The sequence below is a fragment of the Trachemys scripta genome, chromosome 11 (assembly GCF_013100865.1).
Source record: "Trachemys scripta elegans isolate TJP31775 chromosome 11, CAS_Tse_1.0, whole genome shotgun sequence".
Lineage (NCBI taxonomy): Eukaryota > Metazoa > Chordata > Testudines > Emydidae > Trachemys > Trachemys scripta.
The window spans coordinates 15,334,651-15,348,419 of record NC_048308.1 but is presented as its reverse complement, the minus strand read 5'-3'; the positions used below and the strand labels follow the sequence as shown (position 1 = coordinate 15,348,419).

Here is a 13,769-nt window from a genome sequence, read left to right as displayed (position 1 = left end):
AAAGAAGAGTTTGGTCCAAGAATCGCCGTCTTCGCCCTGTTTTTTTTCTTTTGGTCAGCAACTAATAAATTCAGTTGTCTGATTGAATTTCTAGTGTGCACTTTAAAAAACAAATGGCACACAAAAACTCATGCTCCATTTGTGTAATTGGAAACAAGTCTATCAGAAACAGCACTTAAAGAAGATATAGTTGATTGTTCAGTTTCTAGATCCTCAGTTATTTTAATTTCCATGTTATGTTTATTGCTAGTCATCTAACTTTGCCTTACACGGAGTCACATTTCGTGTTCATGAAGGCCATTCTGTGCAGCTGGACTGGACTCTAAATTAGTCTCTAGTGGCATTATTTCCAAGTTGCTCTCCGGTGATTCAAGATTCAATTTCTGTGGACTGCAGTCAGGTTTGGTCTCATTCTGAAAAGTACTTAAGAAAACAGGGCTCTTTCTAGAAGAATTGCGCTTAGTTGAAATGAAGATCAATGGACGCATAAAACGGCTACTGCTGGTTCGAGAATTTAAATTGGCTCTCAGAAGCTTCTGTTTGTTGGCATGTTCTATCGTCAGACGGCAACGGAGGACCTGTAGAAATACGGTTCGGAACTGCTGAGAAGAGATGTTGTACAGGAGTGGGTTTAACACAGAACTGAAGTAAAAGAAGGTGTCTGCAATGGGAAGAAGGGTGATATACGCTCTGAAGTAGGGCACAGTCCAGTCCTGCTTAGGTTTAGCGGCAGCCATGATCCTTCGAATCTGATTTGGCATCCAACATATTGCCAGAGTGGCAACGATCAGTCCTGTGAGCAAAGTGGGAGAGAAGAGAAAACATGTGAAACAAATCAAAGTATTTAGTCTCTCAGTTTAGTCTCTCTGCACTTACTGGATAGGAAATGGTACAGATTTTTCAGTGTTTTGCTTGACAGCTTCTTCTGCCAGTAGCAACTATTTTAACAAGTTCAAGGTCATTGAAGTATATGATTGGATAAAGGTCGTGTAAGATTGTATTTATTTCTACCTGTTGGCACTTGTTAATTTTCAGGTGTTCTCTCACGGATATTTATATCTTGGGAAAGAATGGGAATTTTTTTGTTCCTACATTTGTGTTTTCCCTTTTCTTCCTTTTTAAAAAAATATAGCCATATTAGTGCAGGCAATACCCAGAAGAGATCAGACTGTTTGTATTTTACAAAAAAAAAAAGTATGCATAATGTATATTAGGCATTATTTTTGGTAACTTTCCTCTTACAGAAGATATTTTTAAGTAAAGTATGTATGGATCTTTTTAGGATAATTAAGAAGATATATGTTGGGAATTAAATTCGTGAATGTAAATGGCACAGGAAAGACGGAAATGTAAGCAGTTTGAGATAATACAAAATGTGTTCCAAAATGTGGCATCTGATCATTCTATATTTACATATAATATGTCACTGCATCACTGTACGTTATCTACATTTAAAAAAAGGGAAACGTTACCTAAATAGACATCTAAGGATTTGGTCTTTATGGAGAAGCTTTCAGCAGAGAAACAGCAAAAATGCAGTCTCTCTTGTGACAGTAGCATTTGAACAAATCTATCAGAGTACTTTTCACACGGTGGTAGCACAAGGGTATTGAGGCAGAGAAGGGAATGCAGTCTGAGTTTTGAAACTACTAACCTCTAGCTAATATGGAAACAAATGCTGGGAATCCTAACTTCTCATTTGACGATGAAACAAATTCAAATATAAATACTCCAAGAAAAATGTACTAAAAATTCAAAACTTTACAGTTTCCACTCTACGTTTCCCTTTTCATTGAAAGTGCCTTGTATAAAACACTTAATGGTAGCAGCAGAGTCTGCCTCCCCTACAGTTAGAATAGTCCTGTAGAGCTCTGTAGTGCAAGGCAGCACATTTCACCAGATTTTTTTCTACCTTTAACTTTATAGTTCTGAAATCCAACCTGCTTCTCAACAGAAACAAGCATTCTGCTGATTCCTTTCAGTAAATTTGGCTTCATAGCTACACCCCACCTCTTGTTAGTGCTAAAACATAGAAGGCAAAAGAGAATAATTGAATGGAAAGGATGAGATCACTTTCGGGAGACATGGAATTCTAAAACAGTGCATTAGATAACATTTGTTGGCTTGAAAACCAGTATTTTACTGGAGTCAAAATTATGAATGTAAAGAAAAAGATACGAGGTTTTTACCACCTTGAAAGTGCCAGGACTCAAAAACAAGCAGTGTCTGTATTCAATGTTCTAAGAACTGCAGTTTTCACATTTTAATTTTATTTTTTCCAGATTCTTTAATAAAAAGAGATTCATTTTCTTAATGGGAGACCAGTTTCCCTTCTGTTGTAAAAGGACGGCCACAAATTTCTTCTCTCATTGACCCACACTGATCAATTGAAAACCCTCTCTTCTGAAAAAATTTCCCCACAGAACATTTTAATGACATTTAATTTTAGAGGACACTGCTGCCCTGAAGGATTGGGGGTGGAGGGTTGGTATCTCAGACATCAACATTACTGTATTTATAGAGGCTAGGAAAAGGAGAAGTAGGAATCTGCTTGATCAGGTAAGTGACCAGAGGAGACCGCGTGGCCTCATCTTTTGCTTCTCTGCACATCACCTTTCATTCTGTTCTCTACTATCTCAGTACCCCGCCCCTCCATCATCATTCTCTCTGTAGCTGTCCTGTAACATTTTTGTACTGCATGTCCCTCACCTCACATTTTTGTTTCACTATGTATGTTGCATTTCTTTGCCATAACATGAGTTTTGTGCAGAGTTCCAGACTTTAATGTTTTTCTTTGCTGCCAGCACTATAAATATCAGTCAAAGAGGCATGGCAGAGAGAAGCAAAACAAACGTCCTGGGTAAGAACTTTTCTGACGGATCATTTACTTAATTAGCACCCTTTATAGAATAGCAAAGATAGGTAATTGGGCTTATTTTTGCACGCTGCAATCTAGGTACTTATATGGCCCTCATCACTATAGTATCTGCAACCAAATTCTTATCACACTACAAAAGCTTGTTTACTGTAGAGTAAATCAATTTGTGTTTTTGATTTAATTACAAGTTATTTTATCTTGCTCGATTATATAAAGACCAAGGAAGGAGAGTCTACTGTGAAGATCTAATCTTTTGAAACCAGTATTTTAGTTCCATTTTTAAAGCTCTAACATAATGCCCTGAGTCTTCAAATGTTTATCTTGCATCCTTTGACATTGACCTTTATTTTGAGTCTAAACTGCCAAGTGTGTAAGATTCCTCCCTATATTCTTCAGACATGTCTGTTCTGGGGGAATTGACTATTTGGGCATGTGTACAGCCAGTGAAAAATGAGCTGTTTGTGCCCTTCTGCAGTGCCACGGAGGTTAGTCTTTTTGGGGGGAGGGGAGTAATTTCTCTGTAAACTTTGTCATTTTTAGAAGGACAAGTAATTATTCATTTTTACACTTGGAAAAAAAAAGGTCATTGTTTTAGCAGAGAAGCACCATGCGAATAAACATGCTGACAAAAAAATCATGGTTTATTCTAGCTGTTCGCATTTGGTTCAGATACACTTAGAGTTACTTCATACCTCCAAGGAAAAGCTTTACATTCTCATTCAGGCCTTAATATAATGTATTAAATATTTTGACTGAGTTACTGCTGCAATCATTCTGAACTTGTATACAAGCTCGGGGTGAAGGAGGGAAGCAGAATGCACTTAACACATTTGTGTATGAACTTTAATGAAGATCAGTGAAATGAACTCACACGGAAAACAAACTGTATTTTATACCAGAATTGATACATCTTTTCCCTATGACTTCTACCCGCACAGATCAGTCACCTGCTGTGTATTATAACCCTACATGTTTCACCTGATCTGCGACCTCCCCCAAAAGTTTCATTTTTCCTCTAGATTACTGTACTAAACTGACAAAAGGCATTAGCTCAGGACACAGATTTATCCTCTGAGTATTGTTTGAAAACAAAGTAACGCAGATGTCCAACAAACTGTAGCACTTGATGCTTGAAATTTCCAACAACATTAGAATCATTATGCATGGTTTAATCTTAAAAGTGCATTAAGCCATGTGATCAGAGGCTTGGAGGCCTTGGAGTAGCTGGTTGAACGCATACTAGTGAATACATGCCAGCGTTTAAGTAAGAGTAAGTGTCTGCACTTATAATTCATTTAACATTGGACTCAGTTATTTCAGCAACTTAACAAAACTCATGCAACTCAAGTGCTTTGAGATCCTTGGATGAAAAGCAAATAAATGTAAACATTAAGCAAACTACACAACACTTTGTCCCAACCAGAAGTGGCCCATTCGGCTAGTAATTTAGTTTTAAAATGTAACCCTCCTTTTTAAAAATTGTGCATTTCAGGGTACGAATCTTGACAAATGGTTGCAAGTTTAAATTAAAATAATTGTTAGTATTAAAGCTGCTTTCGGGAAGCTACAGTATCTAATCTTCATAAGTGATAAAGGATGGTCTTTGTAGTAAAGCGAACCTAATGCCTAAGAGCTAATGACATAAATATGCATCATTGGCACAGAATAGAATGAGTTTGGCAGCCATTTCTCTTAACTATACTTTTTATGATTCAAAACATCCCCCCTGAGCTATCGAATGCTAAATTAAATTCATTACTATCTTTACTGGGTGATTTTAAATACATTCCAGCTAGCAGGATCCGAAGTCTGAGGGAGCACACAGGGATTTTCTACAGGTTTTGCTTGTTCCAGTGTTGAACAGACCAGAACGTGCCTGATGGCTCTTTCCCCCTCTTCTTTGTTGTCAAAGTATGTTATTTCCACATTACAACTAGGCACTGCCAGCCAATCCACAGAACCTGGAGTCATCTCATGAAATTATAAACCACAGTCACTAGGATGCTTCAATGCATATTTTTATTTCGATGCCATATTCTATTAACCACTTCCATAGTCATTGTCACATCATGTACATTCTCCTTGTCCATTCCAATTATCCTACTTGCCCTGATGATTAATATTGTATAGGAATCTGCTCCTAGGCTGACTCACCGTTGGCAGCAGCGGGGTTAAATCCTAAACTTTATTTTTCGGTGATTAAATTAATGGTACAAAAGAGGGTTCTCAACATCTGCTTGTAAACTGACATTTAAATGGCAATTGTCAGTAGACTATAAGCATATGGTTAGCTGAGTTATGAGTCAAGTGCAGACAGAAATGCAGTTGGTTCGATGGGACATTTTTATCTTCCTATATTTTATATTTTCATACTAGGCCTGGTTTTATACTCCAATTCAGGGTATAATGTGACATTAGTGTCCTACTCTGTACTGAGATGCAGATGCTCCCGACAACCGACCAGATTTAAATCACCTTTTGTAAAGCTAGCTATATCAGATCCTAGAAGAGGAAAATATTCAGTAAAACTTGTATCTTACAAAATGTTAAATTCACTGCCATGGGCCCACAGTCTTGTAGCTCACACTTAGAGTTTGGCATTAGACTATATCTTTCCCACTTTTGTCCCCACTGGTCCTACTCTTTCGGTAGTGGAGTCAAGTTAACTGCCCAAGTTAATGCTAACTGGTCGTGAAACCTTTCACAGTTAACCCTTGTGAAAAAAATCTCACATTTTTAAAACCACATACCTAGCAGTAACTTAATCCAATGCCACCTTCAGTTTTTGTTTTCAAATTGATTTAATATGGGCTTGAAAATCTTCTTATTTTCCACTGCAAATATGGGAATCTAAGCCATCAGTTTTTGCAGAGTTTAAGGTTTCATTAAGAAAAACAAAATACTGCTTTCTTGCCCTGATGATTGCCAAGATGATCAATGTTGGGAAGGTTAATGTAGTGCTGTCTCCCAGAATGTAGAGGTAGCTCTTGGGTCACCTCTGCTGCCCATTACTTTCAAAGCAACCAACAGAGTGAAAATAATTTGACTATGGTCATTTTCATTGCTGTTATTCAGAGTCTTGTTCGGAGAAGTGAAATTAACAAGAATGTCTCTGCTTGGAAAAGCTACAAGCATCAGAATAGGCAGACAATGCAGCTATTTATGGGGAGGAGACCACCTCCTCCCAAAGGAGGCTGGAAGAAGGGTAGAATAGCACAGTCCCCACCTTGCGGAAGGCAGGAAACTAAGGGAGGGATAGTGTTATAATGTTGAGGGAGACCCATTTTTCCCTTGTGGGACCCAGGAGACTTTGGAGAAGAAGCAGAAAGTTCCTCTGTTGCAGTAGCTATAGGTGGTGGCGCTTCAACTACAGACAACACCTAACTAACCAGAGACTCATACAAAAAGATGGCAGCCCCAAGCAGAATCCAAAGACATCATGCTAGTCAAAATTCCAACACTCATCTTTTGTCAGCAGCCTCCAGTGGAAGAATGGATGGCTGCATTGCCTGTTACTCCCTTTCTCTGGCCCCTAATCTTTCATACCTCCTTCTGGACAGTAGATGTAGAGGTTTAGTCTTCTGGCTAGCAAGTGTCTAATACATTTTCCAAGACCTGGGTTTAAGCAAAAAGTCAGAAGTTGCAGGCTTTTCTTTAAAAGCTACTAAGTGTCTACCACAAACACAGCTATTAGTTGTAGCAAACCTAGCTGGCCAACTATGACAATATCTTTTTAGATCCAGCCCATCATGCTCCACTGAGCAGAGAACCAGTCCCTTGCTCCAGTCATGCTTTAGGGAAAGAAGCATCATCGGGGTATCCTAAAGAATGTTCCTTTGCTCACTAGTTCACCAAGTGGCAATGTTCCCCTCCCAAATAACTTTTTCTCTAAGAGGAATGTAGCTAAAAATGGTGTGTGTGTGTGTAAGTGTAAATAAGGGAGGAGTGACGAACATGCATGATGGGGCTTCGTGGTTAAGTCTGGACACAGCAAAAACCAATGTTGAGATGTTCCACAGCACAATTTTGCTTCCATGCAAATGGTAAGAACATCTCTTTCCCTGAGGCACAGGGCGGGGCAGTGATTAGCATGTAGGGCGGCATAGAGCTAGGTAATTGCATTTAATTTTGCATATTCTTTCCTCATCCTGTGGGGGGGGGGGAAGAATTGTAGTCTCTTGGCCTTAGAGACAGACTAAATGTCTCAAATCAGTGCACCATGTTAATGGCTGATCAATGCTCCTCTTTAAGTAGTGGAATGTCCGCCACTTTGTGAGATAACATGGAGACACTGAGCAAACAAACAGTGCAGGAGCTGCCAGATTCTGCCTGAGGAAAAAGAAGAAGGATCCTCTACTCTTATCACAATAGTGAGCTGCAGTATTTAGGACCATTGCCATAGAAACATTGTAATTCCAGGCAATGACAGGAATCAGAATAAGTCAGAGAGAGAGACAGAGAGTGAGCACGCCCGTGTGTGCAACTGGAGGCAGGCAGGAAGGAGACCGAGTAAAAGAGAGACTTACACATGAGGCAACAACATCAGGGTTCTGACAAGTGGGCAAACATGACTCCGTTGGACATGAAGAGTAACCATTCCGTGGTCATGAATCCCAGCCTGATCGGAGAATCAAATTCCTCTCTGAATTTGCAGTCTGTAGTCAGCTCTATGTCTAAGTTTCAGTGTACTGTCAAACACACACCTCTTACCACAAATCATAAGGCAACTGTAGTCTGCACATGGAAAAGATGGATTCTGTGGCCCTTTCTGCAAGGGGTAATTAACTTTATATTTCCAAATAATCAATTGCCCAACCCTGAACTACTTAATACAGAAAGTATCATAGACATCAATAAGAATTTTGTTGAATAAGGACTATAGGATTACACTCCGGGTATACAGTATCTATTGAAATCAAAGCATGGGGAAGCATACGGATCATCTCTCCCATTTCCTCCCCCACATGTAAGCTTTCTTTGCAGAAGGACAAACACCATAATATATAATAATAAGCAGATATTGATGTCTGTTGAGGTAAAAAGAAAAGCTTGCTAATCCAAGAGATAATATATTGACCTCTGCCTTGTCTGTGTCAGTATTTTGTTCAGAGGACAATATATTTGGATGTTCACTGAAACATGTAAATATATGCATTGCTACATACATAGAGCCCTGCATGGATACAAAATTTATATCTGCGAACATAAAATGGATATCCGCGGATTTGCAGGCTCTAGCGACAAGGAGCAAGACCAGCAGGGCCCTGGCCAGTGACCATCTCCTGTCCGGGAGCACGCAAGCTGCTTGCTGGTGAGCCTGCTGCCCACCGCAGTGGGCAGGGCTGGAGGTGGTACAGCCATGCTGGAGGAGCTGCCCGGGATGAGCGCTGGCTCCTGCAAGTGGCGGCCAGACATGCTGATGCTTTCGCCACTGCCGTTCCTGGCCTGCTGGCTATGGCCCTGCTGGTCTCGCTCGTCGTTACTAGAGCCCTGCAAATCCGCAGGTATCCACTTTATATCCATGGATATTCGAATCCGTAGATATAAATTCTGTATACATACAATTTGAATGAGCTCATCAAGTTTATAGGCAAATCTCTTCCAAGCCCCAAGTTTCATAAGCACTTTTCCCCCTTAAAACAGCAGCAACAACAAAATAACCCTAATGTTCTAGAAGAGGCAGAAACTAGTATAATCTGGGCACTGACTGTGAAAGTGACGTTGTAGGGGTGGGGTGACGGTGCTAATGATTTCCATATCAAAACCTGCTCCATTCACACCAGCCAGCTCTGCAAACTCAACATGGGAACTGAAAATCAGGTTAGGCTGGCTGCTAACTGTGCACCATCTCCAATAAACAAAAGATTCTGCAAACCAGATCCTCCCCATCTCCGCAACCCAGTTATTTGTCACCATTGCCATCAGTGGGTTTGCACACATGTAACATTATAATTGGAATGGAACAAACAAGTCTGCTGATTACACGCAAGGGCGAATAGAATCCAGCTCTGCGGGGCTAATGGGAATAAAAAGGTAGCAAAAGCATATTTTGGCACTAATGCAGGCAGGCATGTCTGAATACACACAGGGGGCTGCCCTGCTGAACAAGACGCTGTCCTTTTTTACACAGCCATTCAGAGCGGAACTGAAGTCAATCCGTTATTTTCATATGCAGTCTAATTTGGTTAACATTTTTTCAGGCCATATGGTTAATTCTTGGGTAAACAATTACTATTGTTGGTGGGATCAGGCACATGTGAGCCAGCCTCCTGTGAAGTCCTGAGCAGTGTTAACTCCCATAGCTGTCTCTGGGAGTTAAGTACATTTAGGCTAGTGTCCCATATGACTGTCTTGAGCTAATCATGAAATAGGATCTCTCATATGTATGTAGCAATAGAATGTAGCCATTTGACATTTCACTGTTTGACGTTCAAAGCAAAATAAATATGGCCTCAGCAAAGGGATCCCAGTCCCGGTCAAGGAGTGCATAATTATAGTGTGGTAGAACCATAGCAGCAGCTGAATCGGGATCATGGACCCAGTGGGCTAGGTACAAGAGCAGCGTTAGGCAGGGTTCTTGCTCCAGAGAGCTCACTGTTAAATACAACAGCTAAATAGGGTGTGTGCGCATTGTGCGTGCTTAAGAGAGATGAATTACACACACACACAACGTAGCTGTGTGCCTTGCTGTGCAACTGATGTGTTATCAAGCATTTTAGGCACTCTCCTATAATTAAATTCACCTGTGATGTCAATCTTACGAGCTCTAACAGTTTATAGAATCGAAGCCTTCTGGAATGGTCAGGAGTACAGAAAGCAAGAGGTGTTGTGTTTTACAAATCTGTCAGGTGTGCCCACTTGTTCTGTCACTGAGCACAGGAAATGGGAGACTCAGCTGCAAAGTTTTAATAACAAAATACCCGATTACCCTGCTTTACAACAACTTGCCTTTTTCTCCATCAGAGAAGCTATTACTGTCTTAAGTAAATCACATACGTTAACGGAGTTAGTGCCGTCTATAAATTACACATTTAGTGCTTCTGGCAGTTCCTCTCTCAAAGCTGCAGTATGTCTAGTGTGGAATTACGGACAAACTTGGATTTATGTTTACCCCTTTAAAAAAAGGGGTAAATCCTGGGTGATTTTGGTGGCAGTGTTGGTGAGAGAGATAAATGGCACCAATGAGCACCAGGCCTATGTACAAGATTCTCCACATCACACTGCCAATGCACCTCTAGTTCTGACCACAGAAGGATTGGAAGAGCTTGAACTATTGGCCTCACACACACAGATGAGGCCACCTTCTCTTCTTCTCCCAGGTGGTCATTTGTAGCAATATGGTGATCAGGGGTTTGCCAAGTTTGGATTAAACCAATGACTCAGGGTAACAGAGTGCAGTTCCTTCCTCCCTCACTGAAAAAACTGATTGCTCTCCCGTGTCTGCTCTATTGCATGCAGAGTTTCTCCCTTGCTGGCATGAAAGTGCTGCTACAAGATTCCACTAATTTGCCATGTAAGCACTGCATAAAACTTTGTTTAGAATCCCTTGGATACTATAAATTGCAATTTCTTCTACCTGTGGCTTATACAAGAAAGGTGCATGGTAAAAGTATAGTTATTCAACAAGAGCAGCCTTTTTTCAACAAACAAGCGATGGTCAACTTCCAAATGAAGAACTACATATAAGTCCCATTCATATCTCACCAGTGCAGAGAAGTGCTTATAATTTAACATTTTTTAAATGCCTAACTTTTAGAAATAACTATGAGGAATATTTTTAAAAGGCACAAGTTGGCACTTAACTCCCATTTGGCCTTTGAAAATCTTCCCAAAATCTCTCCTATATAATTCCTTCTAAAAGTTTTTTAAAAAATTACTCCTCTTCACTTTTTCCTGTTAAGATACACATAGAACTTTACATATCTATCTAGTACAAGTGATTCTACTTTGAAGTCAGATTCACTACCACTGACTGCAAACTTATTCATGATTCTCATCATTGGACCATATTCATTTTAATCATGCACATATCTATTGATTTTTTTCCCATATGAAGGATGCATGAATACTCTGTGAACCAGGCCATAACTACGGGGTCTTGAGGAGAACAAAATGACTGCTTAATCCTTAATGTTTTATTTTCACTACTGTGATGGGATCCCGGGGTTGCAACCTGGAACTAGGGTATGGCTGTACCCCTTTAACTCTCCAGCCTGGGCCGTCTCTCACAATGCTTTGTTAGTGACAAGTAGCAAGCACCTTCCAGGTGCTGTTATCACTCAGTACAACAGCATGAGGAGCCCCACACTCAGATAGATTGCATGAATGATCCCTGTGCCACTCATGAATCACTCAGAGAAAGGCACCAGCAAATCTCCCAACCCCCTAGCTTTGCACCCCCAGACTATGTTGTCTTGCCCTGGTCAGAATCCTGACCAGTGTAAGTTCTTCACCCATACCCCGCTTCTACGATTTGGAGAGGACACATAGTAGCCTTTGCAACCTGAGCTGAGATTTCCCAAGCACATCAACCAAAACACACTGTTTTAGGTAAAATATAAAACAGATTTACTAACTACAGGAATATAGATTTTAAGTGATTATAAGTGGTAAGCATAATAGGTCAGAAATAGTTACCAAAAAAAAAGGTAAGTCCATAGTCTAAATCCTAAACTCTATTACATTAGGCAGTATTTGGATCAAGCAGTTTCTCACCCCACTGGATGTTGCAGGTAGGTTATAGTTCTTAATACGCAGGCTTCCCCTTTAAGCCTGGGACCAGTCTCCTCAGTTCAAGTCTTTGTCTTCCCAGCATTCTTGTTACTTCCAGTGTATGTTGTGGAGGAGAAAGGCAAAGGCATGATGCCAGTGTCCCTTACTTTATGCCCTCAGTCCATGTGCTTGGAAAATACTAGCCCAGACACATCCTGGTGGGCTTTGTTGAGTCTCAGAGTTGAGCAATTCCCCACTGTATGATGCTTATGCAGCCCTCTTACAGCATTGTAAATCCCTTGTTTACAACTTCCTTGCTGATTAATGGTCACTTGACACCCTTCTGGGAGTGGACCTCCACCTTTGTTGTCACTGGGGAACTAGCAGTAGAGATTCTCAAACTTACAACATATTTCAGTAACAACCATACAGCAAAATCTCATAACTTCATACACATTAAAGATATACGTATTTGGACAGAATAATGGGTTTCATCAGATCATGATCTTTCATATGATATCTTACATGGCATGCTTTGTATGAAATATATCATAATTCTATGATGGGGTGAAAATGGGGGTTCCAGGGTGAGGTACAGAGTACCACAACTACATAATTCTCTTTCACAATCTAGAATCAGGCTAGTAGCACTGGGCCGATGTCTTGTTTTCCACACAACATGCAGCAATTCAGCCTTCCCACAATGATATGCCAACCTGCCTCAACACCTCTCTGGAAGGGATCACACCTCTCTGGATGAGATTCTCCATGACCATTCTACCCTCAGTCTCAGCAAAATTGTTAGGAAGGGTGAGAATTAATGGGGCATTTAATATGTATGCTTGTCCAGTCTGATACTGGGCGTACATCTGTCTCACTTTACATAGGCTAGTAAACAGTCATTGTCCGGCTATGCCAGACGAAGGACAGGAGACACTGGATGTGGTTTAATTAGGCTGCAGCTTTATTCCTAGGTGTCAGAGACCTGTTGGGATCCAGGAAGTGAGTGGGCTTCTGCCCACCCACTGCTAAAGGACCTCCCCCAAGCCTAAGGGGAGGATCCACAGGTTCGGGATTCCAAATGATTGCAGGGGATAACTAAAGATATAACAGGAACAGGAGTGAGGTCACAGGGCTAAATGAAGGAAACCTGACGGTGTCGGAGTAATAGGCGGATAAAAGTTTACAATGCAAGTAATTCCCTAATCATTTACATATACCACGGCGGGGGTGGGGGAGCTGCTGTCAGCCCTGCCCCTTTACCCAGCCTGGTTCCCAGACAACCTACTGCTGGGATTCACCATCCCCTCTCCCCCACTTTCCAATGAGAGTTAAGGGGGAAGCTGTAAAAAAAAATATGGAGGGTTGGCTTCCAGGCAAACAAGGCATAGAAGCCCCAACCCTCCCATTTCTGCTTCTTTAAAAAATACCTCCTTTAAATGCTTTCCCAATCCATTTTATCTGATCACTGTATCCCTTCCCTATGGCATTTCCATGCTCACTTGATCTGAACCTGCTACAGCAAGTCACTCTGGCTCTCTAGCCCTTAAAAGAGTCTTTTCCTTTTCCTACAAGCCAGAGAATGATCCCCACACCACTTACTGTGCAGTGAGGTCATTATTAGATAGTAATGACGTATAATACTGACCTGAATCTCATTTGAACCAGGGATTGACAGTTCTTTTTAGGTTCACATACTACTTAGCTTAGAGATGAAAAGCTATAAATCTCATCAGTTTTCAGAGGTGTCCATTCCCCATCAGTATAAAACAGGCTAATAATATAGACTAATCAAATTGTAATTCAAGACTACTTAAAAAACAACATTGCACTTCCATATTCAGCTAATATGAAAGAGGAATGGTCTAAAATTTATTAATTACATTTTCCAGTCATCTGATTTCAGATTTATTTTATTATCACAGATGTCAAATAATATAGGCTTTTATAATGTACATATCACCAAAAAAATGTGTTCATTTAAAAAGTAGTTTAAATGCTGGAGTGTAAACAAACTTGGGAGGAGGGGTAGAAAAAGGGGGAAAAAACTAATCTTAACTAATGTTACTCCCTTTCAGAACAATTTCTTCTCTGGAATGGTTGCCTTTGATTTCCTTTTACAAAGAATGAAGACTGTTTTCTTTGTGTGTTAGAAAGCCACTGAAAAATGCATTTTCCA

The 13,769-nt window shown here is 40.5% G+C and overlaps 1 protein-coding gene across 1 annotated transcript in view; it reads right to left on the bottom strand.

Moving 5' to 3' along the window:
- Positions 1-241: 241 nt before the first annotated feature.
- Positions 242-13,769, bottom strand: part of GPR39 (G protein-coupled receptor 39) — a 117,107-nt gene continuing 103,579 nt past the window's right edge. The window contains exon 2 of the mRNA XM_034786120.1: positions 242-793. Within this exon, the coding sequence (XP_034642011.1) occupies positions 276-793 (518 nt within the window). The 3' untranslated portion in view covers positions 242-275. The remainder of the gene's footprint in view (positions 794-13,769) is intronic.